This window comes from Sprattus sprattus (genome assembly GCF_963457725.1).
Source record: "Sprattus sprattus genome assembly, chromosome: 12".
Taxonomy (NCBI): domain Eukaryota; kingdom Metazoa; phylum Chordata; class Actinopteri; order Clupeiformes; family Clupeidae; genus Sprattus; species Sprattus sprattus.
The window spans coordinates 19,754,673-19,776,975 of NC_137910.1; the positions used below are offsets into that span (position 1 = coordinate 19,754,673).

General features: G+C 42.5%; 2 protein-coding genes across 2 annotated transcripts; both read left to right on the forward strand.

The window, feature by feature from the left end:
• Window positions 1–234: 234 nt before the first annotated feature.
• LOC308373862 (C-signal) lies at window positions 235–2,808 on the forward strand (the record flags this gene model as incomplete). Its single annotated transcript, XM_080849517.1, has 3 exons — window positions 235–558; window positions 752–929; window positions 2,233–2,808. The coding sequence occupies 3 exons, from the start codon at window positions 235–237 to the stop codon at window positions 2,517–2,519; spliced, it is 789 nt and encodes a 262-aa protein (XP_080705643.1). The 3' UTR covers window positions 2,520–2,808.
• A 2,058-nt stretch (window positions 2,809–4,866) lies between these two features.
• pank1a (pantothenate kinase 1a) lies at window positions 4,867–20,675 on the forward strand. Its single transcript, XM_080848836.1, has 7 exons — window positions 4,867–5,452; window positions 11,621–11,973; window positions 12,474–12,727; window positions 13,822–13,998; window positions 16,010–16,133; window positions 17,328–17,453; window positions 17,820–20,675. The coding sequence occupies exons 1-7, from the start codon at window positions 5,206–5,208 to the stop codon at window positions 17,877–17,879; spliced, it is 1,341 nt and encodes a 446-aa protein (XP_080704962.1). The 5' UTR covers window positions 4,867–5,205; the 3' UTR covers window positions 17,880–20,675.
• The last annotated feature ends 1,628 nt before the right edge of the window (window positions 20,676–22,303 follow it).

Consider the following 22,303-nt stretch of genomic DNA (forward strand, 5'->3'; position numbering starts at 1 on the left):
TAATTAAGGATACATTTGTTGATGCTTATATCTTCCAAGTCTTCTACAAAATAAAATAAAAATGTGATCACAGCAATATTTTTTAGCTTTACACCTCCATATTGAGTAACAGGACAAAGTCTGGTTACAAAACAAAAAACACGTGCATTGTGTAAATGCCCTTCCACCGCCCTGTAGAGGGCATCATAGTATTTCTGTAACATCCGACTCATTGAAACTCCGTCTACTACTGTCATGGCTGCAGTTGCTCTCGTCCAGGGAGCTAGTAGGGGACTTGGATTAGAATTTTGCAAACATATTCTAACATACAAAGCTCCTGCTGCTGTAGTAGCAACATGTCGAAATCCGGAGGGTGCAATGGATCTGGCCGCTTTAGCCGCACAGCACCCGGGACGAGTCACTGTTCTGAAAGTGGATGTCACTCGGGAAGATGACATCAAAGGAGCGGCTGAAGTAGTCAAGAAGTCATTCGGTAAAGTGGATTTGATCGTTAACTCTTCAGCGATGCTTCACCCTACAGGCAAAGGAGAGACAAGTTTGCGCGACATCTCCGCTGAGGTAAGAAGTAGCTACCGAGAAATGTCACCCACTCAGTAACGTGGACAAAGGCATATCCGTTGCATCGTCTGCTGGTGGTGGCACGTGCAAGTACATTGAGCATAATCGATTGATATGATCATTTCAAACTGTTTAAAAAGTTTTGCATTCAGCTCCAAGTTAACCTCTTTGACTTCATGTTTTTTTTCTTCAGGGGACTATCTCCACACTGATAACAAACACAGTGGGACCCTTGGTAATGGCCAAGTATTTCACGCCTTTGCTTCAGAAGGGCAGCGGGTTGTTTGGACATCAGCCCCCTGAGAAAGCCAAGCAGCATAGTGGAATCATAGTGAATATCACCGCAAGAGTTGGATCAATTGGAGATAATGGTACAAACGTGTATGAGTATATTACTTAATGAGAACATTAGATATTAATATCAGTTTTTGTAGCATTCAGTTCTATTCAAGGCAAATACCATCGTTGGCCTGCTGTGTGTAACCTGGAGATGAATCAATTACTGTGAAGTGGCAGTGTACTAGTCAGCATTGTCCTTCCTATAGGCTATAGGCCTACAAGATCGAAAATAGTAGTCATATTTAAAGGGAAACGTAGGGATTTTTTTAACCTGGGCCCTTTTTATGTCCAACTTAACCATTAACGGTCGGAACCAGTCCAGTATACGTTGAGTATTTAGTTAAAATTCTAAAACCAGCAACGGCTATACAATGGAATCCTATGCTGCAAGCATCTGCTTCAAAGTTAACCGCTTGGTGTCGCCACTGACAGGCTCGTAAATGTTGTAAGTGTCTGACACCATGGAAAGAATCCCTACAGAAATACACATGCATCTCTTTACCTCAATAACTGAAGTACAGTACGAACAGTACAGAAGCAATGCATATTCAATTTAAGTTATCTGGCCCTTTGCTAATAGCAGCATGAAATATTTGACTTCGTTGTGTGTGTTGCGTTGTGAGTGAAGCAAAATACACTTCGAGCACCAGAGCGGCCTGATTGAGACGCATCTGGAGAAATCCGATTGGAATTCGCATTTTAAACCACCTCTGAAAAAACCTAACCACCTCTTGCAAAAGTCGGATTTCATGTGGTTTATTGCTGTCCGGACTTCCAAAACTCAATATGTATACCAAACATCGGATTTGGCCTTGCAATCTGAACAAGGCTCATAATATTGTATAGCCATTTTGCAGTTGATAGTTTTAGCGTTCTAACTCAAGTATCCCTAGTAAAAAGATCTCAAAATAGGGCCCCGATTCATAACCCCAATGTTTTCCTCTAAATAGGGTTCTAAGCTAAACATTCAAGGTTAATTAAAAACAGGTGCATTTTGAATGTGGTTATATTATCTTTTATCTAATGTCTTTTTATTTATTTATTAAATGTTTTGTAAGTTGCTTTGGTCAAAAGTGTCTGCTAAATACTATAATCATAACCATGAATGTCTAGGCTACAGAATGCATGCACAGGCTGTTTCTATGGTGTTACCTCATTATTGTAATGTGGATATGTTCATTTTTGACAACAACAACGAAACCCACACACTCATATATCTGAAGTTTAAAGGAATATCTTTTTCAGTTATTTGCTCACTGTCATTGCTTCTTGGCAGAAACTCAGCTTTCTGTCACCTGGCCATTGACACAATGTTTGTCTGTTGTGTCTCTGTAGCACTAGGAGGGTGGTACAGCTACAGGATGTCCAAAGCTGCTCTGAACATGGCTACCAGGACCCTGTCCATTGAGCTCGGACGTGGTCGACCCAAAGTTCTGTGCGTGTCCTTGCACCCTGGCACAATAAACACAGACCTCTCGCGACCCTACCACAGGGGCGTACCCAAGGACAAGCTCTTCACTACCCAGCACTCTGTGGAACACCTTATGGCTGTTATAGATAGTCTCAATATTGAGAAATCTGGGAAGGCGTATGCCTGGGATGGCTCCGAGTTGCCTTGGTGATAAACTGAGACACAGACAAACACACAAGTCCCTTTAAAGGAGTGGTTGATGTCACATCCTTTGGAATTCCAGGAATTCTAGGTATCTACCCACTCTAAAGGGAAGTTGTTAGGTACAGCGCAATGATCTATGTATATCAGTCCAGAACTGAATACATTGTCTATGTCTGAAATTTTAGGTGATTGTTGGTGTATCTGTGACAGACACAGACATTCCTTACATCATAACATTATAACTAACAACAATGATGGAAAAAAATGAACCTGACATTTTAGGAATAAATGATACTACTGCTGGAAGAGATGGTGTTTGTTATGTATTTTAATACAATCATGCATCAGAGTGGATTTGTTGTGACCTTACCTATCGTGTTCAGCTCTCTTCACTGGGGAATCAAATAATGCCTAAATATTGACACTCAGTCGACTTGTTGTGGCCTACAGGCCATGTAAGTAGCCTAAGACCAACAACCTACAAGTAAGTATGAGGAGACAAAACAAGGAACTCGGGCTAAACAGTTCAGGCTGATCTGCATGCTATTCCTGTCAATCAGAATGAATTAATCGTGGGCTAACTTACAAGTTTCTGGAGTGGCAGTTGTATTTTCAAACAGCGCCAGGCCATTTGGTTGTTGGCTGACAATCATCATCATGATAATTAGTTTCAGTGAGAGAGATCTTTGTAACGGAACTCAACTGTCACGTTAATCGACAGTACCAAAACCAATATATGCGTCAAACATGCAGAGAGGATGAAACCATGAAACGCACGGGAAATGGGCACTGTCGCCCGTTCACTTAACAGACACGGGCTAGTGAAAGTAGCATTAAAATGCAATTCACAAAACACCAACAGAATTTCATAGCAGTGGTGTGTGCATCTCTAAACTCAAAATACAGTCCGTTCGGTTTCGGTTTTGCGAAAGGTTGTTTTCTGTGCTTAACAGCCAGTCAAATTACACCCCTCCTTTCCGTGCTTCTGAAGCACCGTCTTGGTCGGATGAGATTGTGTATGGCTCGTTCCGAGCAACTATGTTTGTTTCCAGGGGCGGAGTGGCCATCGGGAGGACCGGGATTTTTCCCGGTGGGCCGGTCGGCCAATGAACTTGCGTGAAGCAGCCTGCAGGCCGGCCTTCGCAAACGTGTTAAATTCATGAGCGGCCCATTCAGTCAGCATGTACGTGAAGTCTTGGTTGCGTGAAAAGCTCCAAGTTCTCCGAGAGTTGCAGGAGAGAGCGGTCCAACCAATATTTATACCACTTTTTGTCTCTCTATATCTCACTCATGGTGGGTGTTAAACTCACTCATTAATCCAGCCTATTGTTTTTGTTTAGCCTCCTATATTGATGTAATTCTTTTTATTCAGACGCTACATTACTTTCATGACCACAAATATAAATTGGCCAGCGATTTAATTCGTTTTTTTTGCTCATAAATTAACGTACAATGGTCGCAAAGCCTCATGGGAAATGCGTATCGTTCTGCCTTTATCAATTGAACGTAGGGAGATAAATTAGCGGCTATCAGGGAGAGAGAGCAGGTGAAGTGGACCTGATGGAGGGACATACGAGAAAGGAGAAAGGAGGTGCCGAAAAGGGCAGACTGAAAAAGAGCCGGATGCTGGAGGAAAGTGCATTAAAATGTACAAGAATTACGGATTTATTCAACCAGCCGTCAACTAGATGCGAGTGAGTTGACAGGACACATTGTTGCGAATTAGCATAACATTTGAGCCAATACTGGACGCGATTTGTTCCGTATTTCCATAAATGTACATATACAAATACACATGACTGTCACCCACACATCACATCAACACTAAATATAACAAAAATTGTTTGTGAAGTTGATATATGGGAGGTGGAGGGGATGGGTTGGGGCAGTTTTGGGCACTTTGTGGGCCGGTGGTGGGCCAGTGCAGTCAGAATAGTCCCGGTGGATTTTTGTGTCCCACTCCGCCCCTGTTTGTTTCCCATTTAAAAAGTCAGCTGTTGACGAACACATGGAGTGTTTTAGTACACATATCGCATAGCTAGAGGACCCTGAGTGGCAAATCACAGAATTTGACAAAATGTTATAGGGTTAGAATCCCGGACGAAACCTTTTAAGAATATTTGCGTGGATTAGAGAGTGCAGTCCCTCATACTGATGGCACACTGCAAAACAGTCTGTACTTTTTTTTGTTTTTGTTATCTAGCAGTAAACAACCCATTCAATTTCTCGGAGCCTAATCATGTAATTGTGCGCCTCTGTACATGTATTTACGCAATAGCTCAGACGCGCCATACTTCGCTGCGCTCCTGTTATGTCCCCATGAGAAGGCAAACGGGTTCAGGGAGCCATTATCAGTGACGTAACACACCGGCTGTTTGACTGGGAAGCTGCGGCAACCGCGGAGTAGGCTAGGCTACACTAAGTAGGAAAATGACCGACAGTGACCTCGAACACACGAAGTGATATCGATTGTGTCTCCCCGTCGTATTGACAGGATTTGCCATCAAATTAAAGAGACGCTATCGACATTAGCGTGATTTATGATTAATGATTTAGTCGACCTTTTAGCATTGCTTGCTATTTTAGGTGTATGCTCAAAGCTTTTCCCTCCGGCAGAGGCTGGTAACCGGTTTACAGTCAGTGCACTAGCAACGTGAAAGTAGCCTAGAACAGGTCCGGTTAGCCAGTTAGCAATGGATAAAGCGAAAACAATAATGGACCAGAAAGGATCTGGTCCTTGTTATTCAAACGGATTGCAGAAATCCTTTAGGTCTCAGCTTGGTAACAGTGGCTGTAACCCTTACAGCCCGAATGGTAGCTGCAGCACCAATGTGACTGACAATTTCCATAATCTTCATTATGATCCTGAAACGAATGGTTCGCCAGCTAAAAGGTGTCGACTTCGGAGACGAGTGGACTCGGTGAAAAAGAATAGACCACGTAAGTGCATACATCACATGGCATTCAATTTTAATACATGTAAGCACTGTGTCATTGGGTTAATTTGATGTTTCAGATCTCAACAGCATGGCCAACTTGCTGTAATGACAAGGCTACCTGGTTACAAAGCTGACATTGACTTTATGATTGTTTGATGCGGAATGTCTCAGTGTGACGGGATTATAATAATCATAACAGGACTGATTGATTTCCTTGGACTACTGAGCAACAGTTTCGGTCTTGACGGCGATTGCCCGAATATAAGCATGGTGTCCCTGTTCTGCAGAAACATACAGTCGGTTTTAGATGCTAATTCTGCGGTCTTCATCTTATCAGTTCCAGTGATAGTGATTATTATTTGAGCATAGTCAGATGTGCCTTTGACATTTTGTTCTGTAGGTTGCACGCTTAAAAAGTCATGTCCTCCTTTGTTTTTGTGAAACCTTTGAGATTGTTCAGGACTTTTCTGTGATTGGACAACCGAGAGTCAGGAGGTGTGTGGAAATCACTTGAGACAGAAAGGCTTGACTTATTTCAACCAATCAGGTTTCAGTGTTTGGCTGCGCGAGGTTGTGTTAAAGGGGGCAATGAACCACGTATTGTAAATATGCAGAATATTCCCCCTTCCTGCTATTTTCCCTAAGAAACATAAACTTTCGAGGTTCTCAGACACTGCGACTACTCTCAAGCGAAGTGTCGTTTGATTGCCAGGATTTATAAAAACGTATTCTGTGTCAAGGCTGACAATCTATTTTGAACTAACCTATTGTAACGTTGTTTGCTCACCTGAGCATCACATCATGAAACTAATTAGCATCAAAAAACCAGGTAAGTTCTACAAAATAGATTATACAAGGGCAAATATTTTCGCTAACACTTCATAATGCATGTACTTCATTAGTATGTAGGCCTGCCCTAGTTCAATTAGTGTAGTGTTCAAAAATGAGTTCACACAAGTGAATCGTGTCGGTGTACAATGGCATCTGCCGTTGTTTTTTTAATGGAAACGGAATTATGAGTAGAAAGACTTAGAGTGACATTTTTACCTAGATATCTATTAATTTGCCTAGCTTGTTTGTGGGGTTTGCATTGATTCATCTGTTAATTGTGTTGGTAAGAAGAATGAACCCAGAAAGATGTACTGTAACTTATTTCCCCCGACGTGCAACAGGATTGTTCAGTCTGTCTTTTTTAAATTTGTTTTATTTATATAAATCCCAGTCACTTTTTATGTTTACTTCATAGATCTGTTTAATTGTATGCAGGCTTGCCTATGGTGGTTATTGTTAACTGGCTTGAGTGGTGGTATATGGTATATGGTGACCTTTGGATGGAAATAAGTGAACTACTTATCATTTTAATGTGCTTGCTTACTTTTAAGTTGGATAGTTTTGTGACCTTTTATCTGTCTAAGTTGCACGATTTTGACAAATTATGCAAGGGGGAAAAAACCCTATTCTAATGTGCATGGATCACAATCCTGCAAATTACTCAACCTGATTGAAGTTCGTTTGTCAGAGTCTTACCATCCATTTAACTGTATGGTACTGCTCTTCAGTCTCCGTTCTAACAGTATTGTTTTGACCCTGCGTTGAGGCTACAGTTTTTTTCTTCATGAGCAATTCTGAAAAGTGCGATCAAGGCTGATGAACTGTAGTAAACTCTGTGGGTCACTGTAATTATATGTGTGGACAGAGGGGATGTTCACGCAGATCAAAATGGTTCATCTGAAATTCTATTCTTAGTTCATTTTTTACCATAGAGTCTTGAAACATGCTCATCCATGTGTTTGTGTTTCTGATTGTGAGAGTGAGAGTGTGTGTGTGTGTGTGTGTGTGTGTGTGTGTGTGTGTGTGTGTGTGTGTGTGTGTGTGTGTGTGTGTGTGTGTGTGTGTGTGTGTGTGTGTGTGTGTGTGTGTGTGTGTGTGTGTGTGTGTGTGTGTGTGTCTGCGCGCATGCTTCTGCTGCAATACACTCATGGAATTCCTGTGAACAAGTTGAATAGAATAGGATTTGACTGAAGTGCTGTGTGTCCAACTCTTTGCCTCACATTTTCACCTTCATCATCCCTCTCTCTCTCTCTCTCTCTCTCTCTCGCTCTAAATTACTGTACTCTCCCTAATTATGCTTTACTTTCTTTAGCATCTCCCAGCTTGGCCTACTCCCTGTCCTTTCCTCTCTCTCTCTGTTTTGCTCCTCCACTCCTGTTCTCTCCCCCTGGCTTTCTTCTTCCTTTTGTTCTATCTGTCTATCTCTCCCCTCTCTCTTTCTCTTCCCTCTCTCCCTCCCTCTGTCTGTCTTTCTCTCTCTCTCTCTCTCCTCTCTCTCTCTCCTTCTGCTATTCCCTCTCCCTGTTTCTCCTCTTCTGTCCTCTCTCTCTTTCTCATTCTTTCACTCACCCGCTCACACAAACACGCACATACACACACACACAATCACTGACTCACGCACACACACACACAATCTCTCTTTATCCCTCACACACAGACCTGCCTGTCAGTCTCCCTCCTCCTTTGGTCTCTCTCTCTCTCTCTCCCTCTCTCTCTCTCTCTCTCTCTCTCCCTCTCTCTGAGCGTCAGCATGGGGAGGTAAACAGACCTTTCACCCACATGTGCAGTGGCGTGGACTCCAACGTCACGCTGTCACACCATGGCCTGCTGTCTCCACGGTCACCGGCTCACTGGACCACTGCCCTGATCCGACCTCACAGTTCTTGACCTATGCTCTGTATTGCACCAAGGTCTTTTACCTTTAATCCTAAATATTTCACAAACAAAAAAATCTCCAAATCATGTCATCCTTAGTAACTGGCACTGCCCAGCATTGCCACTAGAATGCAATATCACATTTAAGTGTGATTATTTGGTTTTATTATTTTATTATCCATGACGTGTCAGTACGGGTGCGCTGTTGAGAGACCATGCAAAGATGGACCAATACTACTTCTTAGACCTGATGGAGATGTGGTGTCTTGAAACTTGTAGGTTGTGAAGGTCAACACCACCCATATGCTCATTGTCTGTTAATGCATTTTGGATTTGGGACCTAGTCAAAGACACATATCTTGACAGAAGTCTTGATGCATTTCTCCTCCTTGTTTTTTACCGTTGTGACAATTTTACCGCTTTCCAACGGCGAAGCAACTTGTCTCCTTCGGTCAGAACCTCAGAACCCCGGGGGAACTCCTTCTGTGGCTTGAATGGGACATCACACAGACTATTTTGCCTCACTGTTCCAGAGGAGTGCAAGTGAAGTGAAGAGGGTTGTCATGAAAGAACTTGCAACCTTAAGGTACATGAAGTTGAACACAAGGCCCCATGGCTTGTATCCAAAACGGATTTGGTTACCTCTCAAAAATCTATTACATCCATTTCATAGTATTGAATAATGCTCTCATCCACTGACAGCCATACCTGAAATGGCATGACTGTATGACTGATTGAGCTCAGAGAAGATGGGCCTTACCCCAAAGAATGGGTCGTCAGTGATCTTTGTGCTCTCAACCACATTCCTGAGGCAATCATTTCATCAAAGCGATCTCTCTGCATCGCATCGGCAATGCTTTCATTGTGTACATCACTGTCAAGTGACCAGTACAGGTCTCTTCTTGGAGCAGAGCTGTACCCACATGTGATAAGGATCCCATATAATGTAAAGAGCCCAATGCCCATCCTCAGATACAGTGGCTTCCCCTTGATCTGGGTCGAGTGAGCGGTTGACATCTCAATGGCGTTCTCTCTTAGTGGGTGGATACATAAGGTACTGTTGTATCCTGTAGGCCACTGGTCTGCAGAGGCCTTCTGTCTTTGAGATGAAAAAATGCAAAGAACACTTAAATTAATTCTAGAACACTTAAATTCATTCTAAAGCTCCAGTGTGAGGAAATGGTTACTTGGAAGGAACTTGTCAGAACTTCTCTGTCAAATCACGTCCTCCTCTAATTTTGCTTTCTTGATAATCATGTCTTGCTAAATATTAGCTTAATAATTTCTCAGCGAGTTGTGTTATCTTAGACATAGCAGTGGTGCACGCCCTCTGACCAGACCAACAAATGAACACCTTCAGACAGCTGGACTTCATAGATACTGCAATGTCAGATGGGAAGCTATCGTCGTTTTATAGCTAAGATCTTAATGTCCTCTTCGCTGATATGAGAACATTTCACCTCATGTATATCTCATAAAATAAATGGGCCTTTATAGATGTTGTGTAGTTTTTTCCAAGTGAACTTTGGAACATTATGTCCATAGACAATTTGGGTTATAGGCCATCATGGCTCACTGAATTGATAAGTTGAATGATCAGGGTAGTGGCCAAGGCTCCTGGTTAGAAGCCTGGTTTTGCTGTACTGTGAGCTGTCAGTTTTTTGTAAATTCATGCAACAACATCTTAATGATGTTTGAGTGGGTTTTACCTTTGTGTACTGTATGTGTTTGGGCCTCTGGATGGTATGCAAATAATACAAAGTTGTGCCTGTCACAAGATATGCATGCATTGACCATATAGACTAATTCAGGTAGGAGTTTAGATGTTGTGTTTGATTGCTTCCCTTTATAGTGCAGTGCCTTATTAAAAAAATGGTGTAGTGGTCATTTTACACACCACCACTGTATAGTACAGATTCATAAAGAGAGGATTGTGGATAGTGGTCAGATCAAAGTAACTTCCATATCAAATGATCATAGATGTCAGAAATAGTCAATATATTTTGCAATGCAGCAATAAGCTTGTGTTCCATACAAAATCTATCCAATTTACTACGGCCAGTGTCACTTATTTTAGTGGTTGGATGAGTTCTGTTAAAGAGCCCTTTCTGTGGTTTCGGACAGTGTTTCCATGGCAACAGCTATTCTCTGTTGTGTGGCTGCTGGTGTTGGCTCAGGGTGCGCTGGCTTGGGGTGCGTTGGCTCGGGGTGCGTTGGCTCAGCGCTTGTGCACCTCTCAGATGCGTTGGCTTTAACCTACTTCTGGAGACGGCCCACTGACCTGTGAACGTGCTTGAGCAAACTCCATCTTTTCTTATATGTCATCAAATTCACTCCTTATCTCTTTCCCTCCCTCTCCTTTGCCTATTACTTTCTCTCTCCCTCAATCACACTCTTTTTTTTCTGTTCCTCTCATGCTATCTCTCTCTCTTTCTCTCTGTGCATGAAACCCCTCTGTTTGTCTTCGTCTCCCCAACCTGTCTGCTGCTCATTGATGGCTAAATATTTCCAAGGTACATTTCCTTAAACCGATTCTCGCTAGACATTAACAAGGAAACTAGGCAGTCTGAATACATGCAGGCTAACCGTTGCCAGCGAACAAGGAAATGTGACTGCTTGCTCAGATGGCAGTACTTGGCACAGTTGGGGTATAACTGCAGGAGAGCTGAGAGTGTTCGTGATCTGTCACCTTATGGCTGGGCGTTTGCATAGCATAGAATTGGCTAGTCATCATTAATTACCGTTCATGCTGTAAAATATGGCACAACCTGCCTATGCCTGTGCCTGTATGGAAAACAAAGCTTAAGTGCTTTATTTATTTACCTCAGGGCTCCTAAGTGTAGTCTGTCCCCCGAATATTCCATTTATAGCCTAAGCAGTTGTTACACTTCAAAAACAGTGACGGCTGTGCTTGTGAGGTAGGAAGATAAACACAATGATAAACGTATTAAACACAAATAATATATACATATACATTGCTTATACGTATGAGTATTATCTATCTTTCAGTCTCCTTATCTATATTATCATCAAGCTATCAAACTATGTATTTAGTTACACTATCCTGAGGCCATTTAAGAACACTGACTATATGACATGTGTTCAAGGTGCCAGTAAGCCTTGTTTAACTGTGAAATATTCAGTAGTTGTATGACTAAAGAGACAATTGCTTGAAACCTTTTTGCCATATTCAGGTCCAATGTTAATGTATCCTGAGCAAAACTGAGTCAAATGCAACATGACAACTTTATAAAACTTGCATTTTTGCTTTACTAGGTTGAATATTGATATTGGTGTTGGGATTCTCTTTAACCTGTCATTGTTCTAGCTGAGGGCCGTAGTCTGAATGCAAGTCAGTGAAAGTCTTATGGTGCTGACTGAGTCAGATGGGGATTTTTTTTGTAAAATGATTTGGGAACTAATTTGCTGTTTTTTTTTCTTGCTCCCCTCTGTGCACTACCAGCCTTCCCCTGGTTTGGCATGGACATTGGTGGGACGCTGGTGAAGCTGGTCTATTTCGAGCCCAAAGACATCACGGCGGAGGAGGAGCAGGAGGAGGTGGAGAACTTGAAGAGCATCCGCCGCTACCTGACCTCCAACACGGCCTACGGCAAGACAGGCGTTCGCGACGTGCACCTGGAGCTGCGCAACCTGACCATCTGTGGCCGCACCGGCAACCTGCACTTCATCCGCTTCCCCACTCTGGCCATGCACCGCTTCATCCAGATGGGCAGCGACAAGAACTTCTCCAGCCTCCACACCACCCTCTGTGCCACTGGCGGAGGGGCTTACAAGTTCGAGAACGACTTCATGACGGTGGGTGCTGAACGTCTCACTTCATACTGTTATTTTTAAAAATTGCTGTTTTTTACAAAACATCTCTCCATTAAGTAATTTGTGTGGGTGTGTGTAATACTTAGCTTTTTCCATGATTGCAGTTATTATACTTATTTTAAGGTGTTGACCAAGCCTACTGTAAGGACCAATGGATTTTGTGATAGGACGTTGTCTGCTGGCCTGATGGGGGCAGGTCATGTCTGGGTCACTGAGGTTGCCTCATGTAAGCCAGCGGTGCTGAAACGCTGTGTCTGTACTGGAGTAACCTCACACTTCTGTTTGCTGAGTAACTCACTCAATGCTCAACTAAACTGTTTGCTCATGAACCAAATTTCCTCTCCTTTCTCTCTGTCATTCTCTCTCTCTGACTCACACACACTCTCTTTCTTTCTCTCTTTCTTTCTTTCTTTCTTTCTTTCTTTCTTTCTCTCTCTTACTTTCTCTCTATTTTTCTCTCTCTCACTCTCTCTCAAATGCAGGTGGCAGATCTGGAGCTACTGAAACTGGATGAGCTGGACTGCCTGATCCACGGGCTGCTCTACGTCGACTCTGTGGGCTTTAACGGGCACCCCGAGTGCTACTACTTCGAGAACCCCTCAGACACCCAGAACTGTGTCAAGAAGCCCTGTTGCCTTGACAACCCCTTCCCCATGCTGCTGGTCAACATTGGCTCAGGGGTGAGCATCCTGGCCGTTTACTCCAAGGACAACTACAAACGCGTCACAGGAACCAGGTTAGTGGGGGCAGACGAGCCAGAGATGCTTATTAGTTTCCTGACTTTTTTTAGACTGTTCTTTCACACTCAGAATGAGGCAGCGAGGAGTTGAACTATACTTGGACTGTTTCATAGGGGTGCGCTTGAGATGAGTGACTGCATTAGGAAGTGTTGGGTGTTAAAGCTCCAATGAGACCAGGACATAATTTTTTTAGGTGTTGAGGGTGTGACACTGAACGTGCAGGTTGGCCCCTAAGATAGTAGCCTCCGCCATCAGTGTGTGAATGGATAGATGCCTGAGGCATCCATCTGTTTTTGAGTAGAAAAGCGCTATATAAATGCTGTCCATTTACCATTTACCATAACAGTAGGCTTCGTGGAGCTTAAATGTGTGCCCAGTGTGCAACCATCCTGGGTGACAAGTGACCTGACGCTGGCATCGGCTAAATCCAGCCTGCAGTCCCACGCCACCAGAAATGTTACGTGGCAAAAATAGATCCGACCCCAGGCACAGTATTTATGTCTGCTGCCTGACAGCTATCGCCTGTGTTAGATTGGGCCGCGTGCCCAGTGGTCATGCAGTGGAGTTTACTATGAAAGTGGAAAGTGGAAAGGGGAGGGTCCCACTTGTTTGAACAAACCTCAGGCCGAGGTAACAGGACAGCTGCTACAGCAGAATGCCCGAGGGATTCAGTGCCTGAGTATAGAGTTTATGTACACACTGATGAGACTTATCCATGGGGTTATGAATGAGTTTGAGTTTGAGTTTGAGTTTGAGTTTGAGTGTGAGTGTGAGTGTGAGTGTGAGTGTGAGTGTGAGTGTGAGTGTGAGTGTGAGTTTGAGTTTGAGTTTGAGTTTGAGTTTGAGTTTGAGTGTGAGTGTGAGTGTGAGTGTGAGTGTGAGTTTGAGTGTGAGTGTGAGTGTGAGTGTGAGTGTGAGTGTGAGTGTGAGTGTGAGTGTGAGTGTGAGTGTGAGTGTGAGGGGTGGGTGTGTGTGGGTGGTTCTTGGGCTATTCTTAAGCATGAGTGATGTGACCTCTGAACTGGCTTCTCTCATTTGGCCATAAATCTCCATGCTTATACCCCCCTCTGTCTCTGTCTGTGTGTTCCAGCCTGGGCGGTGGCACGTTTCTGGGCCTGTGCTGTCTGCTGACGGGCTGCGAGACCTTTGAGGAGGCCCTGGAGATGGCCAGCAAAGGTGACAGCTCCAATGTGGACAAGCTGGTGAAGGACATCTACGGGGGGGACTACGAGCGCTTCGGTCTGCAGGGGTCGGCTGTGGCCTCCAGGTGAGACACTGGAATTGAGAACTCAAAGCTTGGTGTGTGTGTGTGTGTGTGTGTGTGTGTGTGTGTGTGTGTGTGTGTGTGTGTGTGTGTGTGTGTGTGTGTGTGTGTGTGTGTGTGTGTGTGTGTGTGTGTGTGTGTGTGTGTGTGTGTGTGTGTTTTATGTGATTTCATAAAGAGCACTCCTGTGCATTATAACTATCAGGGTAGGTACAGTATATATAATGAATGATTATGCCCATCATGGTGAGGCTTGCCCATTTAAGGTTTTACAAATGTGTCTGTATGGGAAATGTGTGACTTATGTGAGGATTTTGTATGGTGTGATGTCTTGTGTTTAGCCTTGTATTCATACAGATGGATTCATCTGGGAATACCCTATCATTGTGTGTGTGTGTGTGTGTGTGTGTGTGTGTTGTGTGTTTCTGCTCATGGAATGCATGATGTGAGGGCTGTACGTGCACTTGCATAATCGAGTTACAGAAGGTTACTTGAGAACAGGGGGTGTGTCCAGAAAGCGGAGGGGGCTTCAGCCGCCTGAGTAGCATGATTGGTTCCTCCCCACCCTCTTACCTCTATTTAAATCTCTGTCTGCCCTGTCATGGAACGTGATTGCAGCACAGAGTGCTATGTATGATGAAACCTTCTGGCGCATGGGCAGAAGTATTACTGCAGAGTTTAACAATGTTCTCTTGTGTCAGTGTACAAAGCATGTGGATAAACTTGTCCCTCTGGATATGAACAAATTTCTTTTTTGAGGGATAAGGGTGTTAACCTTTACTTTAGTAGGCAGGTCATCCGTCATTGTTCAGAGTTGTACTCTCAAACATCCAGACTAGTATCCCTGGTAGCGAGAATTTGGCCTTGTTTTAGCTTTTCACTGGATTGTCCGGAACGACTTGTTTTATTTGTTCTGCTCACCCATTCGCTTTTCTTTGATGCAGCCATGCACCTCTACCTTTCCTAATTTCATTGACGAGCAACGAGCTAAGTCTGTTACGCACAAACTTAGGCCGAATCTCGATTCTTCCCCTTGCCCCTTTTGCTTTGTCTTTGTCTTGTCTTAACCCTAGCACTTGCAAGTGTAAGGCCAAGGGCTGAAAACTTTCCCCTATGAAATGAGACGCCACTCGGTTTCGGGTACGTCATGCGTGACTGTATGAGCAATGAAACTAGCGATTTAAAAAAAGTCTAATGAAGAACATGGTTGCAAATATATATGTATACAACTGTGTAGAGCACGAAACAAGACTGTCGTCATTTTTAAATTAATTATAAGCCAAAAATACTTACATTTAGTGTATGTAGCATCTAGCTGGCAAGCTACCATATAAGCAAATGGAGTGGTGGTATACGCGCTAATTGTATCCTTAAACTACCGTTTGAAAGCTTCAGTTAAGACCTACAATACTATGAACGTTCGTGTAGCACATTTCAGATCAAACAGAGTCATTATAAACATATAAAAAGTTGTGTAGATAGCTTTATTCATGTAAAATATTCCTCGCTTCAAGCAGCCATGTTTTTTTGAAAATTCCCGAACTGGTTTCGCTATGTGCTCTGGGATAGCCCTTGGAGGAGCAAGTGAGCTCTCAAATCATCTTAAAAATAAGGGGTACATAGCACTCAATCTTATCCCTTAATCTTGATCAAATTGGGTATTGAGACACCACTAACTCTCACATGAACGCGCAATTTCAAGGGTAAGGGGGAAGATAAGGGGTAAGGGGAAGTATTGAGATTGGGCCTTAATCTGTTGTGTGGCATGTGGAACATTGTGCTGACCCACACATGTTTGTCCTTAGGATCTTGTTCATGGTATTAAATAAGCAAAAGGAATATGCTAAGTTACTATATCAGCTTTAGTTCAGGCACTCGCAGACTTTGCTCGTATCCTCTGCTCGTTGCCAGTTCTAGTGAATGAAATCAGGGCCGTATGAGCTCCTGTGAGTTCAATCCAGGTAGATGTAAAGATGTGATTGTGATCATTGTCTTGTGGTGTTTTTACCTCTAGTTTTGGGCACATGATGAGCAAAGAGAAGAGAGAGAGCATCTCCAAAGAGGACCTAGCCAGAGCGACTCTGGTGACCATCACCAACAACATCGGCTCCATCGCACGCATGTGTGCCGTCAATGAGGTATTGATGATTACGGCCCCATAGGGTTGGATTTTTGTGTCTCTTATCAGACTAACTAAACTAATACTGAAAATAAACCTTTAACGAATCTGTATCTCTGGACCATGTTTTCATAAATTCATGTTTTCATAAAGTACTTAGAGTACTTATGAATAGGAGCATTACAAATCAGGTCATGGTGAGAATTAACTAGAATCACTCTTACATTGTGAGGAACAAAGATGTCACCAATTCACATAACCGTGTACAGAAAAGTAATGATCTATCTGTAGCCATTACTGGTGTACCGCCTGCACGTGTGCAGTATACCAGTTTTACACCTATTCACTATTTTTTCCTTAATAAATTATAATAACAATACAAATTATAAATTATAATTTAATAATAATACTAAATTAGTTGACTCCAGTGAACTAGATAGTACATACAGGGATTGCTGTGTTTAAACTAGAATGACAATGTCAACACATTCACCAACTTATTTCCCTGAGCACAAAAAAAACACAGACTACACCTCTAAGGTTTCCTTTAATGTTAACTGAGTGAAGGTTGAGTAATGTGTTTGCCTTTGGCCAGTAAGCAGACTAGACTAGCTCTCTGTGCTCTGAGCTTCTCTACAGTGTTGCCTTGTAGCCTGGTGATCAAGCAGCATTGTACAGGGCTAACAGAGCGCTCAGAACATCAGCGGCCCAGACACAGAACCTGCTGTGCTTCTCTGGAGAACACTACCTTCAAACACAAAACCTGCAGTGCTTATCTGGAGAACACTACCTCCAAACACGCAAACACTACCTCCAAACACGCAAACACTACCTCCAAACACAAACAAACAGAGATATAGATTAAATGAAGCTCTCTCCACTCTTGCCTGCTCTCTCTTCTCCCTTCTTCCCTTTCTCTTTTGGCTTTCATACAACGCCCCCTGCTGGCGTATGTATTTTCTTTCCTTATGCTTACTATCCAAAGAAACTTAATTACTAATTGTGCTCAATACTAAATGTGCATAATTTTTTTTTTTCTAAGTAGTTACTGAAAATGAATTTTTGGTGTCAGTGGTATCACCTTAAGATAATGTCTTTAGAAATATGTAACAAGTTTTATCTCATCAGGACGTTCTTGATAAATGCTATTGATAGTGTATCGGACCGTAAAAAAGAAGCGTGTGTTCCCTGACATCCTTGTTTTGTCTTTCAGAAAATTGAGCGAGTGGTGTTTGTGGGCAATTTCTTGCGGATAAACACAGTGTCAACCAAGTTGCTGGCCTACGCCATGGACTTCTGGTCAAAGGGCCAGCTCAAGGCTCTGTTCCTAGAGCATGAGGTAAACATGGATTTGAGCGTTGATTTACTGCACTGTTCTGTCTAAATAAGTCAATAATATGCTAAATGATAATAGCGTAAATAATTATTAAATTCATAAATAAAAGCATGCTCTGAATATGTACACTTCCTTATCAGGGTAACATGTTTGTTTTTGAGATGATGTGTTACGTAGTGTCTGTAAACATACACTAATTTAGAATATTTTGCTAAGCACCGAATCACACAATGATGTCCTTTTCTTCAGAGTGATTGACCACTCTATGGTCTTAGATTTTCTTAATGATTGGGTGTCTTTGGCATCAGTTGTAGGTAAAGCTGTGTACTTGTTGTTCATGGTGTGGTTTGTGTTTGTGTTTACCATCAGGGGTATTTCGGAGCCGTTGGGGCATTTCTGGAGCTGCTGAAGTCTTCGGAGGAAGCTTAAGAAGTGACACTTGAACCGCTGCCCAGACAAAAGCTGCTGAATGGTTTCCTAATGGAGACCTGCACAGGAAAATGGGAATTCTGGGGGAAACTGGGAATACTTGGAGAAGCCATGAAATAATTGAACTGTAAATATTCTAAACACTATTCCCCTTCCATGCTCCGGACCCCTTTTAAAAAGAGAGTTTTATATGACTAACTTAAGGCCTTGTTCTGTCTTTGAGACACACAAGATTTTGTTTTTGTTTTGTCTGTTTTTTCTGTTTTGGTGTTTCTTTGGTACTGCATGTAAATATTAATAAAAATGTGATTTTTAGAGTGTTCACTAAATGCCAAACCTGCTGAGATGTAATGAGGGTTGGGACCTCCTGGTATGCTGTACTGTACACCAGAAAGAGAAGCCTTCCTTTCCCCCAAAAAAACTTTTTTCATATGTCCCATTCAAATGTGGACTACCTGACTTGTAAATGTCGGTGGATGCTGTTGTTGTTGTTCTTGTTGTTTGTCTCTCCTACGTTTGTGTTGCTTGCCACCTGAGGCTTAGTTTGGTTTATAGCATCACCTCCTGTTCAGCTAATCTATGCCTTCCTCCCCTCTGCTCTGTCTTGTGTGGCTAGCGGTTAATACGGTGTGAGACAAGCAGCTTCCTCCGTGACCTCAATGGAGGGCCCTGTTGACAGGAACGGCCTATGACCGGAAGGGCTTTGTGAGGTTGCTTATTTATTGCAGTATAGGTTCTCAGCAGTTTTATATAAAGACATACATTGCCAAGTCCATGCATTGTATTTCAGTCAGCTTAAGTTATTATGCTGGTTTGGAAATGGAAGAATGTGGCTGATAAAGGGTTCATCTATTAGGCCTGTGGTCGTCCTAGAGAAAGGCTCTAAGGGGAGGGGGTAAGAGACAGGGTCTACAGCTCTGCAGTACGGGACCAATGTATTTGCACAGCCACTCTCAGTCCTCTCCATACATCTTTACATTATTGCAAGGGACACATTATTCGCCCATTACTATGAAGGGATAGCTGGATCCATCCGCCATCAGCCTCTGACTGCAGCCAGTTCACAGGTGGTGCTTCTATCCTAAGCACATTGGCATTACGAAGCAGAGAGGAGGTGCTGTTGAGTACCAGTTTTTGTGTATTAAACTTCAATGGTCTGAAGTGGCATTTGGGTAATCTGTGCTTTGGGGAACTACAAAGCTGTTCAGAGCGTCTGTAGCCTCTGCTGTCGTCCCCCCTTCCCCCTCACCTTTCCTTCTCCTCTCTTCATTTGATCCTGCCTTTCCATCTTTCAAGATAGTGTGCCCTTTCTTTCATCTTCACTCTCATGTCTCCGACATCAGCCATCACGGTTATCCAAGGAGCTAACGTTGCCACGCACAACCACCTTCCTCGTACACACGCACACTAGTGTGTGTGGTCATCGCCACTGTGTATTAGCAGCAGTCAGACTCTTAACTGTGTCTGAGACCTGCCAGGTAGTAGTTGTTTTATTTTTGGAACATACTTAACCAGGCTACGCCAGTATGTGTCTGCTGAGAAACTCTTGGTTCTTGGCTGGTCATTTTTTGTCTTGGTGACATAGCCGTGCCCATACCTCTGCCGTCTCTCTCGTTTTTCGTTCTTTGGCTTTAGTTGATTCTCTGGATGAACACAGTCTCCCTGTCTTACCATCCCTGCCCTTATGATGACCCACATGTGTTGTTGCCTTCTTGTTTTCATGTCTGTCTGTCATTGCCTCTATGTTAGCAACTAACGCTAACTCTAACACCAACACTGTGCCCTCGGAGAGGAAAGAATGTGAGCATGTCTCTGGTCTTCATGCTGTAAAGGCAGGCAGGGTTCAGGTTTGAGCTTACCCTGGGGACACTGATGTTGGTAGTACTTTCAATATGAGTTTAAACAGCACAGAGGTAGTTCCGCAGTCATTTTACCCCCATTCTCCGAAAACTGGTTTGGTTGCCTTTTATTTTTGGTCTTTTTGGTTGTCTTGTTGAATTTTGTTGTTGTTTGTTTGTGTTTATACCATATTTCTAATGTTTTGCTTTCATGGTTTTGTTGTCTTATTTTATTTCTTTTCAACACATGCAACACAGAACTTTTTTTCTGTTTGTTTTTAACTGCTGGAGCTATGTTGGACCCATCTGTCCCAGGGTACAAAATGAGACCGAGTGACGTTCTTTATCATTGAGGACCCGTTTCAGGAGCGGTTGGAAAACATGGGTCACTTTTATCCCTTGAATGGTTTTGTGTTGGTTTATTTTTGCTGTTGCTCTGCTGTTTTGCCATTTGTGTGAGATGAACTACTGCTGATTGACCTCTAAATGTGCACACTTAAGGAAAATAATCATTGTTCATCAACACTGGCTTGCATTGTTTTCAAAATCCATAATGTAATCGGCCTTTCCTTGTTAGAAGTATCAATGTTTCTGGTAGTACCCAATGCAGTGTTTTGTTAATTTACTTCATTCTTGGTTTGGGTGTTTTTCTGTTGTTTTCAGTGATTTCTAATATCTACAATGAAAGTGCCCTCACTGTGGCTTGAGAGATTGTGTAAACACTGTGATTTGGCTAATTTGTGGTTAACTTCAAGGTGAAGTCAGATCTCCCCACTCCTTAGCAACCGGGTCAGTGTTCACTGTGGCATTGTGCTATGGAAGGGATGATGTTCAGTCCACTGGGAAGTATAGGAAAATAAATCCCGATGGGATGAACAGCGCAGCAGAAGTTTCAATTCAATGGAACATCTCGCAACATTCTGAAAAGCCATATAATAAAACGTATTTCAATTTGGTACACTTTTTCTGAAAACATATTTCTTTTGAAATGGAATATTTACCCACACTGGTGGAGATTACAGGTTACAATTATCAATCAACAGTTTATCTACCTGATCGTACCTACTTGAATCCAGGACAGGTACATCTCACTTAGTGCTGGCACAACACAAACACACACACACACACAGGTGTAAACTATGTGAGGTGTCCTATCATTAAACATAAATTAATTAACATTATTATCTTAGAGTAACCAAATACAATTCAATACAAATCTTTGCACAGCTGTTCTGGCCTTCTGATGCTAGTGCGATGCCGAAACTTCTAATCCATGCAAACATCTTAACAAAGGCTGCGTAGTCTTTAATGTGTTTTTAGTTAAATGGATCTCATTATACCCTGAAGGGAAAACATTGAGGTCATTCACGCTCCTTTGCCATCACAGTACACAGTCCCAGAGCTGTCTTATTTGGACATTCTTTTAAAAACTCAATTTTGCAAAATTACTTTTGACCTATGACAAGGGATGATGAAAAGAGTGTGTGAGTGTGAGTGTGAGTGTGAGTGTGAGTGTGAAAGAGACTCCCCTGCCTTTTATCTGCCAGTGTCCCTACTGGTACTGACAGTATGTTTTTGTTCTTTTCCAGGCTTTGTGTCTCCTTTGTTATGCAGTCATATTACTCTTTGATCCGCTGGTTATGTTTTTGGCCATGTTGATAACACTGTAACAGTATTCGATTGCTTTCCTGAGTGTTGCAAATTATGCACATGCAAAGTAGTTTTTATGTGTTTAAGTCGTTCTGTATTCCGTATGAACTTGTACTAGTTATTCCTGCTGTACTCTGGGATAAATGGTACTGTCCTTTGAATCTGGAACCAATGGATCCATACCCTGTGGAACTGAATGTACAGATTTTGTAAATATCCGTCATCTACAAGTCTTCCTGTCTCCTAACCTGTTTTCTGTGTGTAAATGCTTAAAATTCTGGCTGTACTTTAAGGAAAGTTGACTGTCGAGATGGGTACAGTATGTTCTGGATTTTAAAGTATATTCAAAAAAAAAGAAACATTGTCTTGTGGTGCTACTTGAGCTGGTGTGTTTTTTCCCCCTGGAGATTTTGAAATCATAACAATAGCATTAATGTTTATGTGGAATTATATGTAAGAATAGGTTATTTGCAAACTTTCTATTAGCTCCCCACCCCCTTTTTATGAATAGAGTCAGGGAGATCATCTTCCTAAACCTGGCTCCAACAACTGCAATAGGAACACATGCCAATTGTCAATGGTCTTTATTCTTGTACCCTTTGCCCTAACTATCAACAAACACGCAAATCAAACTCAAATGTAAAGGTTGTAGGCTATTCTAGACCTGACAGTCAAGTCAACTAATGTTATCTGCCTACATGTAGGGTGAATATGGGTAAACTGGGACACTTTCTGAAAATGTACCTTCAACATCATTTTTGATTATGACCCAAATGTCTTAGCCTAACATATGATACCATTCTAAATAGCTCAAGACCTCTACTATACTATGTAGAAGAAAACACTAATAAAAAGTAAACACTGGATGGATGACCCTTCACCAAAAACACATTGACCACGAACCAAATTTTTCAGGCACTATTGGTAAAGTGGGAC

Excerpts from the sequence above, each read along its gene's own strand:
- pank1a (XM_080848836.1), top strand. The coding sequence starts at position 5,206 with ATGGATAAAGCGAAAACAATAATGGACCAGAAAGGATCTGGTCCTTGT. Across the intron at positions 13,999-16,009 it reads GGGTCGGCTGTGGCCTCCAG|TTTTGGGCACATGATGAGCA; the intron begins GTGAGACACTGG and ends TTTTACCTCTAG. Across the intron at positions 16,134-17,327 it reads GCATGTGTGCCGTCAATGAG|AAAATTGAGCGAGTGGTGTT; the intron begins GTATTGATGATT and ends TTTGTCTTTCAG.